The sequence below is a fragment of the Raphanus sativus genome, chromosome 5, assembly GCF_000801105.2.
Source record: "Raphanus sativus cultivar WK10039 chromosome 5, ASM80110v3, whole genome shotgun sequence".
NCBI lineage: Eukaryota > Viridiplantae > Streptophyta > Magnoliopsida > Brassicales > Brassicaceae > Raphanus > Raphanus sativus.
This window is the reverse complement of record NC_079515.1, coordinates 17,183,271-17,207,562: the sequence shown is the minus strand read 5'-3', so window position 1 is coordinate 17,207,562 and position 24,292 is coordinate 17,183,271. Positions and strand designations below refer to the sequence as shown.

The 24,292-nt window shown below is 36.5% G+C and overlaps 2 protein-coding genes across 2 annotated transcripts; one reads left to right on the top strand and one right to left on the bottom strand.

The window, feature by feature from the left end:
* Positions 1-4,040: 4,040 nt before the first annotated feature.
* LOC130494897 (uncharacterized) lies at positions 4,041-5,507 on the bottom strand. The gene has a single exon (XM_056985731.1). It carries the CDS (start codon positions 5,505-5,507, stop codon positions 4,041-4,043), a length of 1,467 nt encoding a protein of 488 aa, XP_056841711.1.
* Positions 5,508-6,463: 956 nt separating this feature from the next.
* LOC108858382 (probable LRR receptor-like serine/threonine-protein kinase At1g29720) lies at positions 6,464-16,458 on the top strand. Its single transcript, XM_057010755.1, has 25 exons — positions 6,464-6,622; positions 6,741-6,916; positions 6,983-7,054; positions 7,140-7,211; positions 7,289-7,360; positions 7,439-7,510; positions 7,613-7,684; positions 7,778-7,849; positions 7,926-7,997; positions 8,096-8,158; positions 8,256-8,327; positions 8,563-8,631; positions 8,723-8,773; positions 8,885-8,926; positions 9,031-9,074; positions 9,169-9,480; positions 14,044-14,120; positions 14,198-14,393; positions 14,482-14,502; positions 14,595-14,750; positions 14,822-14,913; positions 15,118-15,328; positions 15,412-15,643; positions 15,719-15,872; positions 15,986-16,458. Exons 4-25 carry the CDS (start codon positions 7,177-7,179, stop codon positions 16,268-16,270), a joined length of 2,472 nt encoding a protein of 823 aa, XP_056866735.1. The 5' UTR covers positions 6,464-6,622; positions 6,741-6,916; positions 6,983-7,054; positions 7,140-7,176; the 3' UTR covers positions 16,271-16,458.
* The last annotated feature ends 7,834 nt before the right edge of the window (positions 16,459-24,292 follow it).

Here is a 24,292-nt window from a genome sequence, read left to right as displayed (position 1 = left end):
AAAAGATGTCCTTAACGAACTATTGTTTTTTTGGAAGTCTGATTCTGGTATGTATTTGGTATACATAATACTCTCTCATTGTGACGTCTGACCTTATAATAACATATCCTTTTTAACTATAGGGAACAGCTTCAGTCAGGAAAAAAAAAACTATAGGGAATAGTTTTCTCAATGTAGCCTTGTTTGCATACAAAAACAATAAAGGATATTGTAGTGATGTCATATACTATAACCAAACATTTAAATACAATAATACCAAAATAAAAAAATTGCTATCAAATAAGTTTTTGGCAACTTTTTGTTGAGGATTTAAAAAAAGAAAGAAAAATTCTTGTCACATAATTTCAACAAATAGTATATATGTACAAAAAATGTTTTAACGTATGTCATATTTGTTTTTGGTCATATATCATGATAATGGTACTTAGTAATTTGGAAATGTCAAACTTTACACCAAACGGTAATAGCTTGGTGGTAAGAGAAAAACTTGGGGTAAGACTTGGGAAATTTTGTTCGAATTCAGCTTGTAATCGGATATGAATCTCCGTTTTTTGGGGTTGAATAAAAATTTAAATTTTTTTTAAAAAAGTTTCTCTTTACTTAGACCAAGTGCAATGGCAAATTCTTAACATGATCCTTAGGGAAAAAAAATATTAAAATATTGAATCTGTTGGAGAACGTGACAGATTAAATCCAAAAACCCCTTGCATAAGGATTGATCCTCTGCCAATTTCTTCACTGTGCACGGGCTCTACCGCCGTGTGGGAGCCCGTGATTGGCCAATTTTTTTTCTTTTTTTTCTTTTTTTATAATTCAACGAAAAAAGAAAAAATAGTAAAATATTCTAAAAGTTATTGTTAAGGATTTGCATCTAAGGGTACACCATTGCACTTGCTCTTATACCTAAATGACATGAATTATACTTTTAGCATCCCAGGCTAGACTATTCGTTGGTACTGTCCCCTATGAGAGTAGTTGAACTTTAGCCCAGATACCTCCATCAATAAAAAAAAAAATCAAACTTTATGTAAGAGGAAATTTACTCACCATTTACCGAAAGGGACTTACATGATTAGGGGCCACAAAAAGAATTATTTCAAGTGGGGCCTGGGGAAAAAGTTTTTTTACAGACCATAAGGCACGGCTTTGTAGATCACTTGGACACGATTTTCGTCTTCCTTGTCTGCAACGGACTCTAACTCTATATACCCCTTTGACTCACCAAAAAATGCTCAGTTCTCCCACCAATAAAATATAATTTCTTTTATATTTATTTTTAAATACAAAAACGTGTTAAATACATCTATAGCCCTAAAATAATTGGATAATTACATGATCCAACCACAGAAACCCGACCCACCCAAACCTAATTGGACACAACCCGGTTAGTAAATCAAAACACTGTGTTTCACACAAATCTCTTCTCTCTCTTTTCTTTTCTCACGACAAACTCATCTTCTCTTCCTAGACTCCTCTCTGGCGATTCTGAAACCCTAGCCTCCGTTCGTCCTCCATCAGAATCGATAACCCATCAATCTCTCCCTCTCATTCTCGTGTCATAACTCTCTCTTTGTCTCTGTTTGAGAATTAAACCGAAACCCTTCCGTCGAGAACGCTTCGTTTCTTCTTCCTCCTCCACCAAATCGAGTCTCCGTCTTCGTTTCTTCTGGTAAGTGATTAGTTTCCCTTTGTTTGGTTGTTATTAGGTTGTTTTTGAGATGAAATTACTCTGTCCGATTAGTTTCCCTTTGTTTGGTTGTTAATACTCTGTCCGATTAGTGTCTTATTGGATATGAAACCGATTAGTTTCCCTCTGTCCGGTTAATTTTTTCTTCAATTGATAAGCATAATTTCTACCATAATTTTTTCTTCAATTGATAAGCATAATTTCTTCAATTTGCCTAAATGTGTGTTGTTGTTGTTGTTTCTGGATGTTAATAGGAACGAGATAATGGCGGGTAAGAGTGGAGGAAACAAAATGACGAAAAAGAAAAGTGGGAAATCCACAAGAGCTCGAAAATCTGATGCTCCTGTTGTTGAAGAGAATGTGGAACTGATATCAGACGGGAACAATAGTGATGATCTGCCTGAACACCCCTCTGAGGTATAATATACTTTTGGTTTTTAGTAATAAATTGTCAATGCTTGGTGTGTGTATTGGTTATAGTTTAATTAAGTGTCACTGTTTTGTATCAGAGAATAAAAGGTCAAAAAAGAAGGCGTCCATCTACTGGAGGTGGAGTCTCCAGTAGAACTAGAGCTAGAAAAGCGGTGTCATGTGGGAATGAGTCGATAGGAGAAGAGGCAGTTCAGCAAGTGAGTGCCCCAGTGAGAGATACGACTGTAATTTCGCGCTCAGTTGATGGTGAGAGTGAAGACATGTCTGCTGTGTCCTCCAAGGTAATTTTGGCATTCATTTAGATCATTCATTTTATTACTCTTATTATTAGGAAAGAATGGCTGATACATATATATTTTTATTGCAGGAAAGGCAACCACCACAGCCTCTTGAATTGTACTTCAAGAGCACAGAGTACCCGAAGACTTGCAAGATTCAGACGAAATGCAAGATGAAGGAGACAGTTGATGTGATTAAGGGGTTTAAGGAGGAGGTCAGCTGGTTCACAAGCCATCCTCAGTTTCGTCATTTTTTCCATATGCCTGATGAAGAATTCCTGAAGCTTCAAGGAATGTGGATGTTACTCATGCGCACCATTCGTATTGAAGGAGAAGATGTTGCATGGTTTGCAGTGAATGGTGTGCCCATCCGCTATTCTATGAGGGAGCATGCCCTCATCTCTGGCTTGGACTGCCATGAGTATCCGAGGAGACATTTGGAGCTCGGGAGTAGTAAGTTTGTGGATTATTACTTCGGTGGTAAGAAGAAGATCACCATAATAGATGTGAAGCAGAAGCTGGAGTCTATGGAGACGGCATGTATTGATAGATTGAAGATGGCTGTCTTGTTCTTCCTTGGTCGGGTTATCAGAGGAAATTCGGGACAATTAGACCCGTTCATCTTAAGGATAGTGGACGATTTGGATGTTTGCAGAAATTTTCCTTGGGGTCGGCTTACATTTGAGGATGCAATAAAAGAGATTAAGCATGTGATGGAGCGTCTGAAGGGTGAAGTGCACTATGCAACCGGCTTTAATGGATTCATAATTCCATTAGAGGTAAAGCATACAATTTAGTGAATTTTTTTTTATTCATAACCAAATAACACTGTGACATTTTATTTGTGGAGGTTTTGGCTTTCGAGTGTATTCCTAAGCTAGGGAAAAAATTCAGAATCTCTTCAGATGGCGCCAGTGGAGATTGTCCTAGGATGTGCAAGAGCCGGTTTACAAAGAGTAGCATGAAGGGTTATCCTTTGGAAGATATATATGATGCTTTTGGAAAGACAAAGGTATATCTTTATTTCATTTAATAGAAAATAGCAGAATATTTTAACTGATATTTCTTAATGCTTTTTTCAGACTATTAACAGTGTGTTGGTTCCAACTGTGGATGAGGAAACTTTGCTGGCTCGTATCAGTAATCCAGTAAAAACAATAACACATAGAAAAACCAGTAATACAAGTAGTCCAAATAAGACATAGTGATACCAGTAATCCAGTAATCTAGATAACACATAGTAATACCAGAAATCTTAATAGTCCGAATAACACAATTTCAACAATCAAACACCTGAACCTGAACCTAACCATTCACACACTAACAATGAAAGTTAAGAGAATTTATTGGAAAACTGAAAAGGGTTTTTCTTAAAATGTTGAAATAACATACCAAAATTATATTGATATATATCTATTAAGTAAGTAGTCTACGAATTGATATATATCTATCGATTCTATATACTAAACTTAAATATTCCTACCAATATATTTGTTGTTCAAAATAACACATAGTAAAACCAGTAAAATCTAGTAATCCAAATAACACATAGTAAAACAAGTAATTCGTAGTAATACAAATAACACATAGTAAAACCAGTAACTCCTAGTAATACAAATAACACATAGTAAAACCCGTAGAGTCTAGTAAGTCTGAGGGAACACTAGACGCACTGCCTTGATCAACCCTTTGTTTCTGTCCGAAAGAAACACCAATCCAGGGACATCAGATATCACTGATTTCAACTGTTCCATAAACCATAGCCAACTCTCATATTTCTCACCATCTGCAACACCAAACGCAATTGGGTAGTGGTGATGATTGGGATCTTGAGCAGTTGCAATAAATAACACTCCACCATAAACAGTCTTCAGGTGTGTTGCATCTACAACGAGAACTTTTCTCATCGCGCGGAATCCTTCTATGCTAGCTCCCAAAGCCCAAAACAGATACTTAAATTTTTTGCCCTCATCCACAACCACACGAGTTATTGTGTCAGGATTCACCTGCTCCAGCACGTGCATATAACAATATAATAAAGAATAACTCTCTTCAGGAGTTCCACGCACTTTATTAGCAGCTAGTCTTTTTCCTCTATATGCTGTTGTATATGACACTTGCACAGCAACCCTGCGATGAACCAAGTCCATCAAAGCTTTGGGACGTGGTGTGTCAAAACTGCCGGGATAATCTTGGGCCAAAACAGATGCAACAATTTCTTGTGTGCCTCTCCTTCTATTAGGCAGTGTTCTTGTGGTAACAACAGAACATCTATGCTGCTTAATGTAAGTTCTAACAGTCCAACGATCTGAATTCGTTAACTTTGCAACACGCACACGCCACTTGCAGCCTTCTTTTTCTCCTCGGCATTTTATCACATATCTCTTACTATCCGACTTAATTACCTCATACTCAAAACACTTCAGATGTGAAGCCTTCTGAATATGAGTTTGCGCTTCCTCCTTGGTTCTAAATTCTTGACCTATAACTAAATCCATACCATCATCACGCTCCTTATAGACAACTTGTGAGACTTCAACTGATGGTCCTGCTTCTCTTTCGGTGACATTCTCATGCATCTCAATGTTTTCGTATAAAGTGAGCATACCACCAGTACCTTCATTATCAGTTGCACCCATCTCAGTACCATCCTCATCAACAGCCTCTGTATCAATCGCCTCTGTATCAGTAGCCTCTGTACCAATAGCTTCTGTATCAATAGCCTCTCTATCAGTAACCTCTCTATCAGTAGCTTCTCTTTCAGTAGTCTCTCTATCCGATAGACCGCCATAGAAATCAGTGTGATCATCTGTTTGGCTGAGCTCCACATGTAGAACACTTCTACAATTCTCTTGATTTACTTGCATTAGATAACCAAAAACTTCTTCATCATCACAGATATATGATGGCTTATTCGAATACATTACCATTGGAAAGTAACTAATCTTCACTATCATCTTATATTCATCCACCTTTATCTTCCTGCAAATACGCTCAACCAAAACAGAGTATGTGACCTCTTCCACTGGTTTCTTCAAGACAATAGTGTGAATTTCATCTTCCCCTTCACCATCTCCCGAAATCCATTTCGTATCAGCCCCATCCTTCATATAATATCCTCCATAATCAAAACAAATGATTGTGCAATGCGGATTTTGCATTTTCCTGAAATAAAAAAATTAGAATTACAATTAGAATTATTAAGAAGCTTAAATTTAATTCCCACACTGTAAAGTGCTCTCTTACTAATACTAATTTGTTTCAATACAATACATAGTAAAACTCGTAATAATACCAGAAATACTAGTTATATTTTGTAAACATAGTAATACTGAGTAATATCAGTAATACCCAGAATTTATCTTTGCAGTCACTAATCATGTTTTTAGTCAAATTTTGTTTGGATTTTTCTTTACCCATGATATATAATTCATATTAGTTAAATTACTGCCAAAAAAATCATCAAAAACAGATAAAAATATACCAGAAACCTATAGACACAGTTTTCAAAATCCATTTTAATCTACTCAAATTTGCATCCAATCTTCTTTTTTACACTAGCCGAGATCAATGCACTTCTTTCTAATAGTATTCCACCAAACATTTCATCAAAAACGAACATAAAATATACCTAAAATCTATAAATACAGTTTTTTTTAAAAAAAAATAATCTCTCAAAACTTTCATCAATTCTTAGTTTTTTTACAATACTCTTCATATATACAACATTTAAATGTTATTCAACAAAAAAAATCATCAAAAACGAATAAGAAATACCTGGTTTTGAAGCTTCAAAATCGTCAATGGAGGGTGAAGGAGAAGAGAGTTTCACGATGGGAAGAAGAGGAAGGTGAGAAACTTGAAGACATGTGGGTCCAGTCATTTCTGATTGGTTAAGGTTGTCTTTTGGACCCACATGGTTGTTGATTATTTATGTGAAGAATAAATGAGAAAAATGGTGATGTGGAAGAAATATGTTAAAGAAATGAAGGATAGTTTGGTATTTGTGATCAAAGTGGGATCCACAAAGGGGGTAGAAGAATAGAGAAGGGATAGAAAGGTTGTTTTATTTCCCATGAGGGCATTTGGTGTTAGTTTCCGTCTGCAACTTACAAACTTAAGATCATGTCGCAAAGATGCCTTTTTAGTTCTCTTCTCTCTGTTCTTACTCTTATCTACTTAGTCTGTACAGTCTCTGCTTCTCCGTCGCTGCACCCACATGAAGGTTACATGGTTCTTATTGCATGTATTATGTATTTGTATATGTCGCCAAACAAAACTAACCAATCATCGTGAATTTGAACAAAAATTTGTTTTCTTTATGATTTGTTTGTCTTTACCAGTTGAAGCGCTTAAAGATATTGCATCGACACTTGGTGTTAACCACCTGAACCTAAGTGAAGATCCATGTCTCACAGACTCTGGTGATCACTCAAGATGTCCTCAAGGAAGGTCAGAACAGCACAATCAGATGTGACTGTCGTTTCAACAACAATAACACTTGTCATATCACACACTTGTAAGAAACTACACATTTGTTTCTCTGGTTTTGAGATCCATATAACTAATGTTACCTCATGTGCAGTATCCTTAAGACATTCAGTCTTCCGGGACGACTTCCACCAGAACTCGCAAAGCTTCAGTATCTTAAATTGATGTGAGGAGCGATCTTTGTGTTCAGTTTTCTCTGCTTTCAACCTTTTAGTTGACATAACCGGAGCAGTTTTGCTTTGTTTGTGCAGTGACTTGTGCCGGAATTACCTTAATGGCTCAATCCCTATGGAATGGGCCTCGCTGCCTTACCTCACATCTATGTAAGTCTTTCATACTCGAGTTTCTTTTGAAGAAAGTAATAAATGCTTCTGAATTTACCTTAAATGTTTCTTTACAGCTCTGTTTGTGCAAATCGCTTGTCAGGAGGCATTCCAAAAGGACTGGGGAAGTTTATTAACCTCACTAAATTGTATGATTAGATATGAAGTTTCATCATTTTGGAAAACTGGAAACTAAGTTTTGTTTTTTCGTATGAATGATTTTTCAGAGATCTTGAAGCCAATCAAATTTCTGGAACTATCCCTATGGAACTTGGGAACCTGGTTAACCTAGAAGGATTGTAAGAAAAAAAAAATGTTAATCAATCTCTATATCACATATTCAAGATTACAGACTCGAGAGAGTCTCTCAAATATTGCTTTTGCTTTGCTGATTCTTCCAGAATACTCTCTTCTAACCAATTAGTTGGAGGCATACCCAAGACAATAGCAAGACTAAAAAATCTGACAAATCTGTAATATCAGTTTACTTTTCATTACAAGATGGTCTTTTAAACCTGGTCTATATAATTATTGTGTCTGACACCTTTTCATTCTATTGTATGCAGCCGTTTCAGCGATAATCGCCTTAATGGATCCATCCCCGAGTTAATGGGGAACTTATCTAAACTTCAAAGATTGTAAGCCAAAGTTTTGAAAGCTTGAAGCATTTCAATCAGTGTCAATGTTATCTGACTTGTGCCTATCCTTAATCAGAGAACTCTATGCGAGTGGCCTAACAGAACCTATTCCAGACTCCATCTTTCAACTAGAGAATTTGTTCGACCTGTAAGTAATGCTCTCTCAATACATTCAAGGACAAGAAACAGAAGCATATTGGTCTTCTCAAATCTAAATTTATATCCATTCATTTTTTTTCTATGTAGGAGGATCAGTGACACAACATTGGGACAATTTCCTCATATAACTAGCAAGAACCTGAAATTTTTGTATGCAGTGTCTCTTACAGTTATTAATGTCTCTGGTCGAGCATATGCTGTATAGACATGTGTTTAAGACTCAATACTGATTCGGTTAATATTTCAGGATTCTCAGAAATATGAACTTAACAGGACCTATCCCAACCACTATCTGGGATCTTCCCTATCTCATGACTCTGTAAATCTCATGTATATCACTCGAATTTTTTGTAACACCATCCAATCTTTTGACTGTGATGTTTTTTTTTCTTTTCGGGGCAGCGATCTTTCCTTTAATAGACTGACTGGAGAAATACCCGCAGATGCATTCGCACCAAAATAAACGTATGTACCATTAGTATTAAATGATTAGAGCATGTTGGAGTATGAAGCAACGTTTTAAAACTCATCTCCTAGTTTCAATATTTTTTTAGATATTTGGCTGGAAATATGTTGTCAGGAAAAATTGAATCAGGACCTTTCCTTACGGCAAGCACCAATATGTATGGCCAGTGTCACTTTCATGTCAAAAAATATCTCAACCTTAATAGGCTATATAATCTCTTGCTTTGTTTTGTCGTTTTTAATGGACAGTGATCTTTCCTATAATAACTTCACATGGTCTCCAAGCTGCAGAGAGAGGACGTATGTTCTTCTATTGTTATCCTAACTACTGCTGCTTAACAAAAAACTACTGTTTTCTTTTCTTTCTTTCAGACTTTCTGAAAGCTTAATGAATTTTATGTTTTGATGCAGGAATGTAAACACATATAAGAGCTCGAGTTCACGAAACAGTCTGTAAGAACTTTTTTGACCAGTCTAACCCATTTCACCATGCCTACTGTTATTAACTCATTGTTTTTTTTTTGTAAAAATTTATTAACTCATTGTTCTTAATACAGAACCAGACTTCTTCCATGTTCTGCCATAAACCAGTGTAATAATCGTAAGTGTTAGTTTTGTTTGTCTTCTGTTTTGCTTCCATTTTCAAGTTGTTTTTAGTTTGAATATGATCTTACAAGAAATTTATCTTCTCACAGATAGCAGATCCCTTCATATAAACTGTGGGGGACCTGATGTCACTATCAAAAACCCTCGAGGAAGGTTTTTATATGAGGGTGATAAATATGGATTAACCGGTTCAGCTATGAACTATCATGAAAAAAAATGGGGATTCAGCAATACTGGTGACTTCATGGATGATGTAATAACAGAAGACACATACTCAGTTTCATCAGATTCTGTAGTATCTGCAAAATATCCTGAGCTATACCAGACAGCTCGACGTTCTCCCCTGAGTCTAGCTTACTTTGCGTTTTGTTTTCAAAATGGAAGCTACAATGTGAAACTACTGTTGCATCTGTGTGTCTTAAATCTCTGTTGTACCAGTAAAATGCCCAACACTCGTGGGTCGGACGTAGTTACTATTTCTATTGGGAAAAGGAAATCGGGTTTTTTTGAGGCTGTATAAATATGGGTCTAAGGGTTTGTAAATTAAAAACACATCATTAATAAGAAACCCTAAACGGGTATTTGCCTCAATACGTTTTCTTCTCTATTCTTCTTCTAACCTAAGAAGGCTGTTCTCAACAAGTGGTATCAGAGCTTTAGGTTGCGAACCCTAAAGGATGACCGGAGGAAGTTCTCTTAAGTTCGATGTTCCAAGATTCGATGGGAAGGGAAATTTCGGTCTGTGGCAACGGCGTGTTAAGGACTTGCTTACGCAGCAAGGGATGAAGAAGTCTCTGTTGGAGACGAAACCGGAAGCGATGGATCAGGATGATTGGGAAGAGATGCAGGATAAGGCCGTCTCAACGATTCGACTCTGTTTGTCGGATGACATAACACATCAGGTGATGGACCTCACAACTTGTAAGGAGATGTGGGATAAGTTGGAAAAGATGTATATGTCAAAATCGTTATCTAGCAAACTATACCTCAAGCAGAGGTTGTTCGGTTTGAAGATGTCTGAGAGCGGGGATCTGGTTGCACACGTCAACAACTTCAATCAAATCATCGGGGATCTGGTTCGTGTGGATGTGAAGATTGAGGACGAAGATCAAGCCATGATCTTGCTGTGTTCTCTGCCTCCTCAATATGAGACGTTGTTAACAGCTCTAACAGTCGATAAAACGACCATAAAGCTGGAGACAGTTTCTGCAGCACTACTCTCTCACCATGAGAGAAGGCAGAATACAGGCGTGGGTGACAACTCTCAAGGTGACGGGCTGTATGTCAGTCAGGATAGAGGAAGGCAGCGGGGGAAGCAGCAGGATGATACTAGCAAGAAAAGGTCAAAGTCAAAGTTCGGGAAGAAAGTAGTCTGCTATAGGTGTGGCAAGCCTGGCCACTATAGGAGAGACTGTCCGGACAAAGGGCAGAATTCGAAGGAGACGTCGAACTCTGCAAACATGGTTCAGAAGGTGGAAGACTCGGAAGGATCAGCTGATTCAGATATGCTTGCTGTTACGTCAGGTGATCACTCGGATACCTGGATAATGGATACAGGCGCTTCATTCCACATGACCCCTAACAGGGAGTGGTTTGAAACGTACAAGGCTGGAAACATGGGCTCTGTTCGACTTGCGGATGACAAGGCGTGTGGTGTTGTGGGCATTGGACAAGTCAAGTTTCGGATGTATGATGGGACTATCAGGACATTAACTGATGTCAGACACATACCAATCATGAAGAAGAATCTGATATCTCTAGGGTTGCTACATAGAAACGGCTTCAAGTACAAATCAGATGATGATGAAGTATTGAAGGTTTTCAAAGGTTCTATGATGGTGATGAAGGGACAGATGACAGCTGGAAGCGTATATCGGTTGATAGGGAACGTGGTTGTAGGTGGTGCTGCAGCTGCAGTTTCTGAGTCGGAGTGTACAACCTTGTGGCATATGCGTATGGGCCACATTGGGGAACACGGTTTGAAAGAGCTCTTGAGAAGGGGTCTTCTGGACGGGTTGAAGGATTGCAAGATGGAGTTTTGCAAGTTCTGTGTGATGGGAAAACAGTCCAAGGTATCTTTTAAGACGGGCCAACACACGACAAAAGGTCTTATTGACTATGTCCATTCTGATGTGTGGGGGCCAACTCGGGTGCAATCTATGGGAGGATCAAGATACTTCGTTTTATTCATCGATGACTTCTCTAAGAAGGTTTGGGTGTACTTCATGAAGCAGAAATCTGAGGTGTTCGAAAACTTCAAGGTTTGGAAAGCTGAAGTAGAAAATCAGACGGAGAGAAAGGTGAAGTACTTGAGATCGGATAATGGCACAGAGTATACTGACGGGAAGTTCCAGAAATTTTGTGCGGAGCATGGCATTCAGAGGCACTTTACAGTGCGTAAAACACCTCAGCAAAACGGTGTCGTTGAAAGAATGAACCGTTCGATTGCAGAGAAAGCAAGGTGTTTGAGGTTGAATGCAGGATTAGCAAAGCAGTTCTGGGCGGAAGCAGTAAACATGGCAGTCTATCTCATCAATAGATCGCCAAGAAGTTCCTTAGAAGGAAAGGTCGCAGAAGAGGTGTGGACTGGGGTAGATATTGATCTATCAAACTTGAGGATATTTGGATGTCCAGCTTACATGCTAGTTGCGGGAGATGAAAGATCAAAGCTGGATTCGAAATCCAAGAAGTGCATTTTTCTAGGCTTTGAGAAAGGTGTTAAAGGATTCAAGTTATGGGATCCTGAGGCAAGGAAAATGGTGTTTAGTCGAGATGTGGTCTTTGACGAGCAGTATATGGTGCAGCAGGCGATATCAGACCGAGTGCCTGTGACCATTGAGACTATCACGGATTCTGAAGTTACTCAGGAGGAGTCTGGTGCAGCTAAACCAGATGAAGTTAGTGATGAGCGGTCTGTGGAAGTGGCACAGAAAGAGGTTCAACGTGAAACAGAGGAGAGTTTGGTTTCTAGAAGACCAAAACGTGCAATAAAGGCTCCAGTCAGGTTCGGGTTTGAAGACATGGTCAACTATGCTCTTATGGTCGAGATGGATGATCCTACCACCTATCATGAAGCTATTAATAGCAATGAGAGGGATGAATGGATTGGTTCTATGACGGAAGAGGCAGTAAGTCTTGATAAGAACGAGACTTGGGATCTTGTGGAGTTACCTGAAGGGAAGAGAGCAATTGGCTGCAAATGGATCTACAAGAAGAAGGAAGGGATGTCTGTGAAAGAACCTAAGAAGTTCAAGTCCAGAGTAGTGGCAAAAGGGTACTCGCAGAAGAAAAGAATAGACTACGACGAGATATTCTCGCCGGTAGTACGACACACTTCCATACGAGCTGTGTTGGGTTTGGTAGCTGTTTGGGATCTGCATCTTGAGCAGATGGACGTGAAAACGGCCTTCCTTCATGGAGAGCTGGAGGAGGAAATATATATGGAGCAACCTGAAGGTTTGGTTAAGCCTGGATAAGAGCATCTGGTGTGTAGATTGAAGAAGTCTTTATACGGTTTGAAGCAGGCTCCAAGGCAGTGGTACAAACGGTTTGATTCATATATGATGAAAATAGGCTATCAAAGGTGCGAGTACGATTGCTGTGTGTATGTCAAGTCCCTTGACAATTCTCCCATATTCCTGCTGTTATATGTTGATGATATGCTCATTGCTACAAACGATATGGATGACATAAATCGTTTGAAAGGGTTACTGGGACGAGAGTTTGAGATGAAGGATCTTGGTGCTGCAAAGAAGATTCTTGGAATGGAGATTCGCAGGGATAGAAGCTCTAAGAGGTTATGGCTTTCTCAGAAGAGCTACATTGAGAAGGTGTTAGAACGTTTTGATATGTCGAATTCAAAACCAGTCTCTACACCATTGGCGAAGCACTTCATACTTACAGCAGAGCAAAGTCCAAAGTCTGCTGAAGAACTCAAAGATATGGCGGAGGTTCCTTATGCTAGCGCAGTTGGTTGTTTGATGTATGCAATGGTGTGTACAAGACCGGATCTAGCACAAGCAGTTAGTCAAGTCAGTAAGTACATGTCGAATCCTGGGAGGAGACATTGGGATGCTGTGAAGTGGATCCTAAGATACTTGCGAGGTACAAGTGACTATGGGCTTATGTTTGGTGGAGAAGTGCAGGATTCAGTTATTGGGTTCGTGGATTCAGATTATGGTGGAGACCTTGATAATAGCAGGTCAACTACGGAGTATGTATTTACTCTTGCAGGAGCACCTATTTGCTGGAGATCGGTACAACAAGGTATTGTAGCGATGTCAACCACTGAAGCTGAATACATGGCACTTGGAGAAGCAGCTAAGGAAGCAGTATGGGTACAAGGACTTGTATCCGAGTTGGGTGTTGATCAAGAAGGTGTTCAGCTAAACTGTGATAGTCAAAGCGCGTTATGTTTGGCTAAGAATCAAGTGTATCATGGAAGGACGAAGCACATACGTATAAGGTTTCACAAGATAAGGGAGTTAGCAGCTTCTGGAGAAGTCTTATTGGAGAAGGTGCATACGTCGGAGAATCCAGCTGACATGTTGACCAAGTCTGTTACAACGGAGAAGTTCAAGCATTGCTTGAATCTGCTCCGTGTTTGCCAATGCTAAGAAGCAATGGAGGTTCCCCCAGAAGATAAACGGGATAAGGAGTTTTGTAGAGATTTTTCGTCAAGGTGGTGTTTGTTGCATCTGTGTGTCTTAAATCTCTGTTGTACCAGTAAAATGCCCAGGTGGTGTTTGTTGCATCTGTGGTACGGTATGCCTTTTCGGTTTAGGAAAGTTACTATTTCTATTGGGAAAAGGAAATCGGGTTTTTTTGAGGCTGTATAAATATGGGTCTAAGGGTTTGTAAATTAAAAACACATCATTAATAAGAAACCCTAAACGGGTATTTGCCTCAATACGTTTTCTTCTCTATTCTTCTTCTAACCTAAGAAGGCTGTTCTCAACAACTACATTTTGCAGAGATTCAGTTTTCAGATGAGGAACCATACGCTAGGCTAGCTAAACGGTTCTTTAACATTTACGTTCAGGTACATATACATCTGCTAGCTCTGGATTCCTCAATTTGTTTTCAGCGTCTTCAACTAATTTTTGGTTATATGTTTAGGGGAAGTTGATTTGGGAGGACTTCAACATCAGAGAAGAGGCTAATGGATCTCACAAGGAAGTTATAAAAGAAGTGAACACGACTGTGACTGATAACACCTTGGAGATACGGCTATACTGGGCAGGAAAAGGCACCACGATCATTCCTAAAAGAGGGAACTATGGCTCTCTTATCTCTGCAATCTCTGTCTGTCCCAGTAAGTAAAGTTCTTCTGTAAAAGTTAGCATCAAGTTTCCCTCATGAACTTTCATCTTGAGTCCTTTTATTGTTCTTGTTTTTTTCAGGTTCTGAATCTGAATGTGGTGGTAAGAAGAAGAAACGTCAAGTCTTATTAATCCATTTATGTAAGAATTTAGGTCAATCTCTCTCTCTCATTATTTTTTTCACTCCATTTCAGTTGAAGTGAAGACTCCTCCAGTTACCAAAGAACACAAACCAAGAACATACCCTTTCATTCTTGTCGTAACAGCCTTAATACTCTCTCTTACTTTCTTGATTTTTGGCGCTTTCTACTGGAGGAAATGTGTTAGAAATGCAGATTCAGGAAAGAGAGGTAATGTCAGTTAAAGTTCTATTGTTGGTGTATTTGTAAAAGAAAGAGCTAAAAGATCTAAATGATAACAGGTTCCTTCAGTTTAAAGCAACTAAAAGTTGCGACTGACAATTTTGATCTCTTAAACAAGATTGGAGAAGGCGGCTTTGGATCTGTATATAAGGTAACGAAAGTGTTTTCGAATTCAAGAAATATAACTGTTCACCAAGGTGTTGGTGTCCTAGTGGTAACACAATAGGGTTGTTTTTCTTTCCTGGGTTCAAAGCACCCTTAGTACGGAGAGTTATTCTTTAATTCGGAATATCTAAGAGCTGACTCTGGATCTTGGGGAGATCATGGACCTAATCCCAGTAATTTGACAATACAGGGACGATTACCAGATGGAACATTGATAGCGGTAAAGAAGCTATCTTCAAAATCATGTCAAGGTAACAGAGAGTTTGTAAACGAGATTGGTATGATCGCTTGCCTGCAGCATCCGAATCTTGTGAAGCTTTATGGATGCTGCTGTGAGAATAATCAGCTTCTTCTTGTCTATGAGTACTTGGAGAACAATTGTCTTGCTGATGCATTATTTGGTAAAGTTCGGATTATGAATAAATCTATTAGAGATCAAATCTTTCTTTTTTTTTTGGCTACATTCTTCTCCTGTTGCATGCAGGAAGAAGCGGTCTGAAACTAGAATGGGGAACAAGACACAAAGTATGCTTAGGAATCGCGAGAGGGCTTGCCTTTCTTCATGAAGATTCAGCGGTTAAAATCATTCACAGAGACATCAAAGGGACAAATGTACTTCTAGACAAGGATCTGAACTCAAAGATTTCGGATTTTGGGTTGGCTAGGCTCCATGAAGAGGAGAAGAGCCACATTACCACCAGAGTTGCTGGAACAATGTCAGTCTTATACAAATATATCCAACAATTTATTATGTTTTTTACTATCATTTCAAAATGTTGTTTTGGTTGCAGAGGATACATGGCTCCTGAATATGCAATGAGGGGTCACCTAACAGAAAAAGCAGATGTTTACAGCTTCGGTGTGGTGGCAATGGAGATAGTTAGCGGGAAGAGCAATGCTAATTACACACCAGATAACGAATGTTGTGTTGGTCTTCTCGATTGGGTACTCAACTAATACAAGAACTCAGCTTTCTCTGCATTGCGTGCTTAACAAGGTTCTTGATTCAGTTTTCTCTGTATTGCGTGCTTAACAAGTTTGTTGATTTTTCAATCCAGGCGTTTGTTTTACTGAAGAAAGGAGTTTTCTCAGAGATTCTTGATCCGAAGCTGGAAGGAGTATTCGATGTGATGGAGGCAGAGAGAATGATAAAGGTATCGCTTCTATGTTCCAACAAGTCTCCGACCTTAAGGCCAACAATGTTGGAGGTTGTGAAGATGCTTGAAGGCGAAACAGAGATAGAACAGAGCATTGAAGACCCTGGAGTGTACGGAGATGAACTAAGGTTTAAGCGATTGTCAGAGATTGGGACATCATCTTTACCTTCTGACTACCTCGTGTGAATTCCTTCTTCTTTTGAATCTGCTTACGACCTGTACCCTCTTAGTCCGGAGTCCATCGTTTTCTCTAGACCGTAGCTTAAACAGAGCTTTGTGTCTATGATAAACCATTAAGAAACTCAATCACAGTTATGAAACATGTTGTTGCTGACAAATTGCTAGTCAAGTTATGTAAAATGCTTTTTGGTTAACACAGCAATTCGAAATATGATTCAAAATCAAATCAAGACTAACCACAACATGTACTTTTTGTTACAAAGAACCTTAGATAAGTTAATAATATTTGTTACAAGTAACTTTTTTTACATAAAAATCTGTTATATTACTCAGTCTCGGAGTGGTATTGGTAAACAGACCCGAATAAAACAACCAATAAAAATCAAATAATTTTACGGAAAGCCCGAAAGGATCTACCTAAGAAATCTGCCGTTCTATTTTGATCTTGAAGAATATAACAGATCCTAAAATCTTGAAATATTCTCTTCAGTGCTTGTAATTCCTCTAACTCTGTCGAATATTTCGGCCATGGCTGAGGATCTCCTAAGATTGCTATCAGATCATTGCAGTCTGACCTGAATTGCTGACATGACGATTGGTTTTTCAAGGTTACTATTGCTCAGCGTAGTGTTTCTAGCTCCATATGCAGTGCAGTTTTTCTTCGTTGTCTTTGGTTTCTCATGTCCATTAGCTGTGTATGTCTAGTGCAGTCTAGCTAAATCCATCCTTACCCACTAAAGGTCGAGGTGAAGGTCCAAGAACAATCCACCAAACATATATATTCCCAAAGCATAAGACTAGAGAAAATGATATTTGATATTTGGGTCGAGACCAGACTAGGTTCATTTGCCATGAACCATGTATTGCATTCTCCTTTCTGCATAACGTATTAGCTCTAGTAGAGATGTCAAATGGGCGGGTTCGGTAGGTTTGAGTGTGTCCGAATGAGTTTCATTCTTTTTGGTGGAAATTTTTGGTCGAAGTCCAAATTGGATCATGTCCAAGTGGAATCATAACCAAATAAATCCATGATTTGTTGGGCTGTCCCTGGACCTCATACGCCCATTTAATGTAAACAATATGATTTCAATTTTAAAGATGCAATGATTTTAAATTTTCAGTTTTAAAAATGTCTTTAATTTAAACTTCATGTTTTAAACTTCATGTTTAAAGTAATAAAGAAAACACACAAGTTCACAAAAGAGATTAATAGACAAAGAGACCTTCATGCTTAGAAAACACACAAGTTCACAAGTTCACAAATGAGAGTAAGAGACTAAGAAACCTTCATGCTTCATTACTTGTCTCCCATCTTCTTCACCTGTTGACCAGGTGAAAGTTTATGCATTTTAAAGGAATTTGATGATCTCTTCCTTCATGTTGTTGATAGCTTGCTCAAATTACCCTAGAGCAACAATTACTCTCATAAAAAAGAGTCAAGTTGTAGTACTTAAAAATCGAATTTACAAGGAGTTGAGGCACACACTAGATATTATTATACTAAGCTCGGTTAAAGATATAAAACTGTAAATTGCAAGTAAACTAAAGCAGTGAACTTCACCACAACAGCTACCAACTCGTTAATCACGAGAATCGTGAGCTTCAATGCCTATATGAATCTTACATAATTTGTAATCAAAATCTTCAGTTTTATGGATGAATTTTGAGAGAAAGTGTAAGATATGTGGTTTGTGTGGATAGAAAGTGAGAAAGGATGAGAAAAAATTGAAACTTTAGGGCATTAACACCTTCAATTTGGTTGTTCATGGTGGTTGAGGTACTGATGTTAATGGCAACATTACAAATTTGCAATGTATTTCTCATATGGCATTATTATCAATCAGGATTTATAAAATGTTATAAGAATTCATATAATAATGTGTAAAGATTTATAAAAACCTTATTAAAATTTATGAGAACAACTTATAACCCCTTATAAACTCAGATATAAGATCTTATAACTATTTATAAACTGTTATAAAAGTTAAAAACATAACTAAAATTTATGATTACAACTTATGACCCCTTATAAACTCAGTTGTAAGATATTATAACTTTTTATAAAATGTTAGAAAGGTTAAAACATAACTAAAATTTATGAGAACAACTTATGACCCGTTATAAACTTTGAAACCATTTATAAAATTTTATAAATCAAACTATAAAGCTTTATAAATCATTTCATAACACACAAAGAAAAAGTCAGTTGATAAAACTAATAATTCAACTTAGAAACTCTTAAAATCAGTTTTCAAACTCTAATAAATCAGTTTATAAAAACCCTAATAAATCAGTTTATAACTTTAAATTAGTTGTGGCTCAAAAAAAACTTTAAATTAGTTTATAAACTTTTATAAATCAAACTATAAAGCTTTTATAAATCATTTTATATTACATAAATTAAAAGTAGGTTTATAAACTAGTTTTATAACATTACTTATATGAATTTATAAAACATTTATAAATATAAACGTATCGAAACTTGTAAAATAGACTTTAATAAAAATGTTTATAAAGACTTACAAATAATTTACAAAACTTTATAAAATCTAGAAAATTTATAAAGTCTTATAGAATGTTGACAACTTTATGAAATAGATTTTTAAAACTCTTAAAAGAGTATATAGAAAATCATTTTTATAGATTTAGAAAATATTCATAACAGCTATTAAGTCGTTTATAAGTGTTTGTAAATAATTTATATGAGTTCATAAACTGATTTAAATATATTAAATATAAATGATTATATATCATTTATAAAGGTTTATAAGAGTTCATAAACTGATTTATGAAATCTTATAAACTAATTTATAAGAGATTATATTTTGATTTACAAAAGTGTATCAGTTGATTCATAACGGTTTATAAATTGATTTATAATACTTTATAAAATATTTATTGGAGTCTATAAGTTAATCATAGATATTTATAAACTAATTTATAAAGTTTGTAAATCATTTGAATCTAACTACAATCGAGTTTGGTCTTGTAAAAGTCAGTTCTTTTTAGTTTTATAAACTGAAACAAAGAAACACTGTAACAAAAATTCAAATGAACATGAATTGATGGTACAAAGTTCATAAATTTTAGAACGATCATTATAAAATTTCCGAAAATTCCTATTTAACCAAATATAGTTCAAAACATAAAAACACGACATAAGATGTAACCAATCCTAGCATCAAGGAATTGATATGGACTCCTTACTTACCGTCATAATTTAGACACTGAAAGCACAATGAGAACATGATGAGAACAACATGTGTCATTGCTTGAATTCTGGATACAATGTACTATTTCCCATCTTGTTCTCTCTTTCGTATAAGTTTCTCTTCATGTAATATATTTAGTCACATGAGTATTGGCACAAAAATCTAGACCATGCAACATCAACCTAACCATTAACTAAGCTTGATTTTTATTACAAAAAACAAAATGTGATAAAAATAAGTAGTCTTAATTAGTTAGCCGCAAAATAATAGGTCATTTCATTTGATGGAAAGAGCAAGACATTAGAGATATGTACATCTCTCATCTAGACATTAGAGATAACTCCTTGTTCTTAACAAAAAGTTAACATTACTAACATAATTTGAGACCATCAAGGCTTCTCAACATCTCACTCATTGCAGCCAAATTCACTTAGATGTCCAACTAACCTCTTCAGCTCTGAAAATCCTATGAGAGATATACGGTTGTTTTAGTATAAGAGATGTCTGAAGAAGATGAGAGAGACGATGGTTTTAAGAAGCCAACTCTACAACTTTTATAAACTTTTATAAATTTGTAATTCTTTGATCGCACAAACCACATTCTTGTTCAGAGTCTCTCTTGCTTCTTCAAACAGCTCACCAAACTCCTCGATCTTCAAAATATGAATTCAAGCCAATAACATATTGTTCCTACGCATCAGCACTTGCTTCCAAAAACAAGATTCACTGCAATTTAACTCAAAAAATTGCACTTCAGAGTTCAAACTATCCCTGGGCATTCAGGTGTTCGGTTCGGTTTCGGGAAAAAACCATTCGGTTTCGGATATATCGGATATATCATTACTATACCCAATCGGTTCTTATGAGATTTCGGTTCGGTTTCGGTTCGGTTCTGCTTCAGTTTCAGATCGGTTTCTGATATCCGTTTAATATGTGAATCATATATATATATATATATATATAAATATTTTAGTTAACATGTTAATCTAAGTGGTCTACTGGTTATATACTTGCATAATCGTCAATCCAAATAAAGTTCGAGTTTCCAAGATGTCAATTTTATTATTTTATAAATATTTACTCTATTTTAATATAAAAATAACATATATATTTATAATATAAGAGAGCAGATGAAAGATAATGTGGTCACATGGTAACAATGTTCTCACCTTTCCTATCCAAATCAGGTTCGAGAGATATTAATAGCATTTTACTTTGTTCTCACCCTTCCTATCCAATTCAGGTTCGAGTGGTATTGATGGCATTTTACCTAATATCAGAAAGCTTAAACTTAATTTTTCGGATATCCGGATATCCATTCGGTTTTCGGTTCGGTTTCGATTCGGTTACGGTTTTTCGGATATAAAAATATAGAAACCGTTCGGGTATTTTAGGATTTCGGTCCGGTTTCGGTTTCGGGTATTTTGGTTCGGTTTCAGTTCGGTTTTTTGGATCCGTTTTTTTTGCCCAGGGCTAGTTCAAACACCTCAATTAGATTTGGGGCTTTACATAGATTTAATTGAACGAATTTACACTTTCGAACTCAGAATTCAAATCCACTGACACAAACTATCCCAGAGTTTGTCGATTGTGTTCATCCGAGCTTGTCGGTGTTCACCCGAGCTTGTCGGCGTTCACCGGAGCATAATTGGTCTCGTCAGATTTGGTCGTCGCGGAGAAATTGGAAGACCGTTGCCGGTGTGACAAGAGCAATCATACTAGACATTCAAAACCTCATCTCACAAATGTCGGCTCGTCTTTAGGATTCTCAACAAGTGTGTCTAATTTGGGTATTTTTTGTTTGTTTCAAGTCATTTTTTATTTTGTTCTTTCTGTTATCAGAAAATCAAAGAAGGTTGGTTTTCCTAGTTAGATCTAAAAGAAAGAGTATCAATAGTAAACATTGAGTTTTTGAAAAATTATAACCCTTTATAAATATGGGTTTCAAGTTTGAGATTTAAAAATTCATGAGAAAATCTCCATCTCCCTTTCCGAAAACTGATTATAGAGAAATCATGCTAAAATTAAACAAATAGATGACGATCACCATCGATTATCCGATCGCTTTTGTTAGCGTTCGTCACAGAGAACGTTTTGTTCGTTTGAGCTCGTTAATGTCGTCGAATCTCGCCGTAGAACTTGTCAGCGTTGTTGGATCTTGACGAAGTTCTCCGGAGAACTTGTCAACATCGTTTGATTCGTCGGATTTGATCACCGGTATCATTCAATTTGGATATGATATTTAAAGAAATCATGGGGGAAGAAGATAGTATTTTTAGGTTTAATTAGTTAGGGTATAATGATATTTTACATATTAAATTGTTAATGGTAAAATTGGTTAATGTATAAATGAAATATGGTACAAGAAAATTGGTATATTTGGCAAATTCCCTTGGGGAAATAATTTTATTACAGTGAACTAATTTTATTTCACATCAATTAACACTTTTAGAAAAAATATAAAACAACATTAAAATACTAATAAATTTAATTACTATAAAAGAGATCAATAATATTTATTTTGCGTATTCAACTTAATAATTAGTTTAATTTTTCTATTTACTATCATAATTAACATAAAGGAAGATTGAAAAAAAAAAATAGTTACATTTTGGTGAAAATCTAATACATCTAAAAATTTTAAGTAGAATAACAAAAGAAATAGTAAAAAATTGATACTGTTTTCAACTAGAAATAAATATACGTTTAATATTCATGAGCATTTAAGATGTGTAGACAATATTTAATTATTTTTCATCCCTTCCGTAGGGGAGGGTTTGTAAACAAAAAAAAAACAAGAAACATCGAGCATTCATTATCGTGTACCTCTCCACCATTGCAACTTGCACATACTTCTAATTTGACATTATTTTATGGTCAAATATGTATCACAATGTAGTGATGTACTATCCAAAACTTATGAGCATCGTTAAAAAGAGAAACCTTCTTGGTTTCTCAAACAATTCAAATATTAACATGGTGGTTTATACTCGTGACAAAAAAAAAAAACATAGTGGTTTATACATTGTAACTATTTTTCATTTTTTCTAAAAGTGCTTCAGTGATCAATTTGTTGGAAAAGTGGATTAAAGAGACTTAGTTAAGAGATGGGTATATTTTCGTGGTCCATTGCAAGTCTATTACTTAAAGGTTCTTAAAAAAAATTTGGTCTTTTGAATAAAAATTTGATACATACAACTTTATATAGACACAAGCAGTTTGATTCTTAAAGTCAGTGACAAATCTTTACAAGTCGAGTAGTTTGATTAAGGGCTTGGCCTTGGCAACAAAAGCAATCAATCACAACACCAACTAGATTGTTCCCCCACTAGAGATAGATAAAGATGATGATGATGATGATGGATTAAGTTATCTGTTTTACCTTTGCTTGCTAATACTCAGGACTGTACAAGTTTACTAGATGTTCTTGGTTAAAGCTCTTCCCTGATTTATGCCATCTCAACGTTCCAGACAATGCTTGTTCCTCTTCCCTCGTCCCATGCAGTATAATTGTTCGGTCAGCACAGTGATGAAGCCACATATCTCAGGTGCTCTGCTCTCTGTAAACAGAAAACAAAATAAAATACTTAGCTGTTGGACAAACAACTAAAAACAGAGTCAGAAAACAAATAAAAAATTTAGCTGCTGGACAAACAACTAAAGACAGAGTCATGGAACTTATATTTTACCGTGTGAGGGAACTTGTTCTGATCAATAACACGAGTGTTCTCGAGCTTGATATTGAGGTACTGATCAACTGAATGAAGAGTCCCTCTACAACAGAACACACGCCAACCAGCGAAAGATTTATTTGTTATCACTATCATACCAAAGCCTCGCAAGGAGATTAGAAAAAACACTGCAACAGCTAACAAAAACGACTAAGCATTATACAAAAAAAAATGCAACTAAAGAGAATGAATTTACAAGAAAAATCATACGCATGAAGCTGCCACAAAAACATCCTGAGTGACTGTTGATCAATGTATACAAAAGAGCATTCAGAGAGCCAAATGTAACTGAATCTTAACAAGTAAATTTCACCAAGATCAAGACTTGCACATTTTCTCAACAAAAAAAAATCTTCATAACATCAAAACAAAGCCAAAGACACGTCCTTTTTTGATCAATCTTCCATTGAAACCCCACATGCAGAAACAGAGAAATAATCAAGCTTTTAACACATACCTCTTCGATGCGAGAGGGATTGAGATGAAGACGGTCATTGATCCAACCGAGAATCTCGTACCCAGAGTCACTATAATCAAACTCAACATCTCCTCTGTATCCAGGCTCACTCCCGTACCCAGATTCTTTCCCAAACTCAACATTACCTCCTTCTCTCTGCCGGAATCCCGCCGCACTTGCCGCGATCTCCGCGCCTAACTCACATCTGAAGTCCAGTTCGCTTCGTTAAACAGCTCACCGCTCGAATCCGTACCGACGGCGAAGGGTAAATCGACAACGTGTTCTTCAGCTTCCTTCTCCTCTCTTTTGTCTACACGTGTCCCCAAATACGGTCTCTTATAAACCAAAAATAAGTGACGCCTCCACGTTTTATTATTCTTTTTGATTTATTTTAAATGCTTAATTATCCTAAATACCCTACTAAATACATGGGATAAAGATGCTCTAAGTTGATTTTCTTCAAATATGTGAGAGTTTCTTAAAAAAGAAACCCACAGTCTTCTCCTTTTTGCTTTTAACTATTTTTTAATTGTAAGATTCTCAAAAAACTTGCTATAGGAAATGTCCTAATAAGACCATAAAAATAGAAAATATCAATAAGTAGTATCCAGACTATGTACGATCCAAG

Bases quoted from the DNA above. Each gene is read 5' to 3' on its own strand.
- LOC130494897 (XM_056985731.1), bottom strand. From the start codon at position 5,507: ATGAAGGATGGGGCTGATACGAAATGGATTTCGGGAGATGGTGAAGGG.
- LOC108858382 (XM_057010755.1), top strand. From the start codon at position 7,177: ATGGAATGGGCCTCGCTGCCTTACCTCACATCTAT. The intron at 9,075-9,168 runs GTAAGTGTTAGT...ATCTTCTCACAG, and splicing joins CATAAACCAGTGTAATAATC to ATAGCAGATCCCTTCATATA. The intron at 9,481-14,043 runs TGTTGCATCTGT...CTCAACAACTAC, and splicing joins AAGCTACAATGTGAAACTAC to ATTTTGCAGAGATTCAGTTT.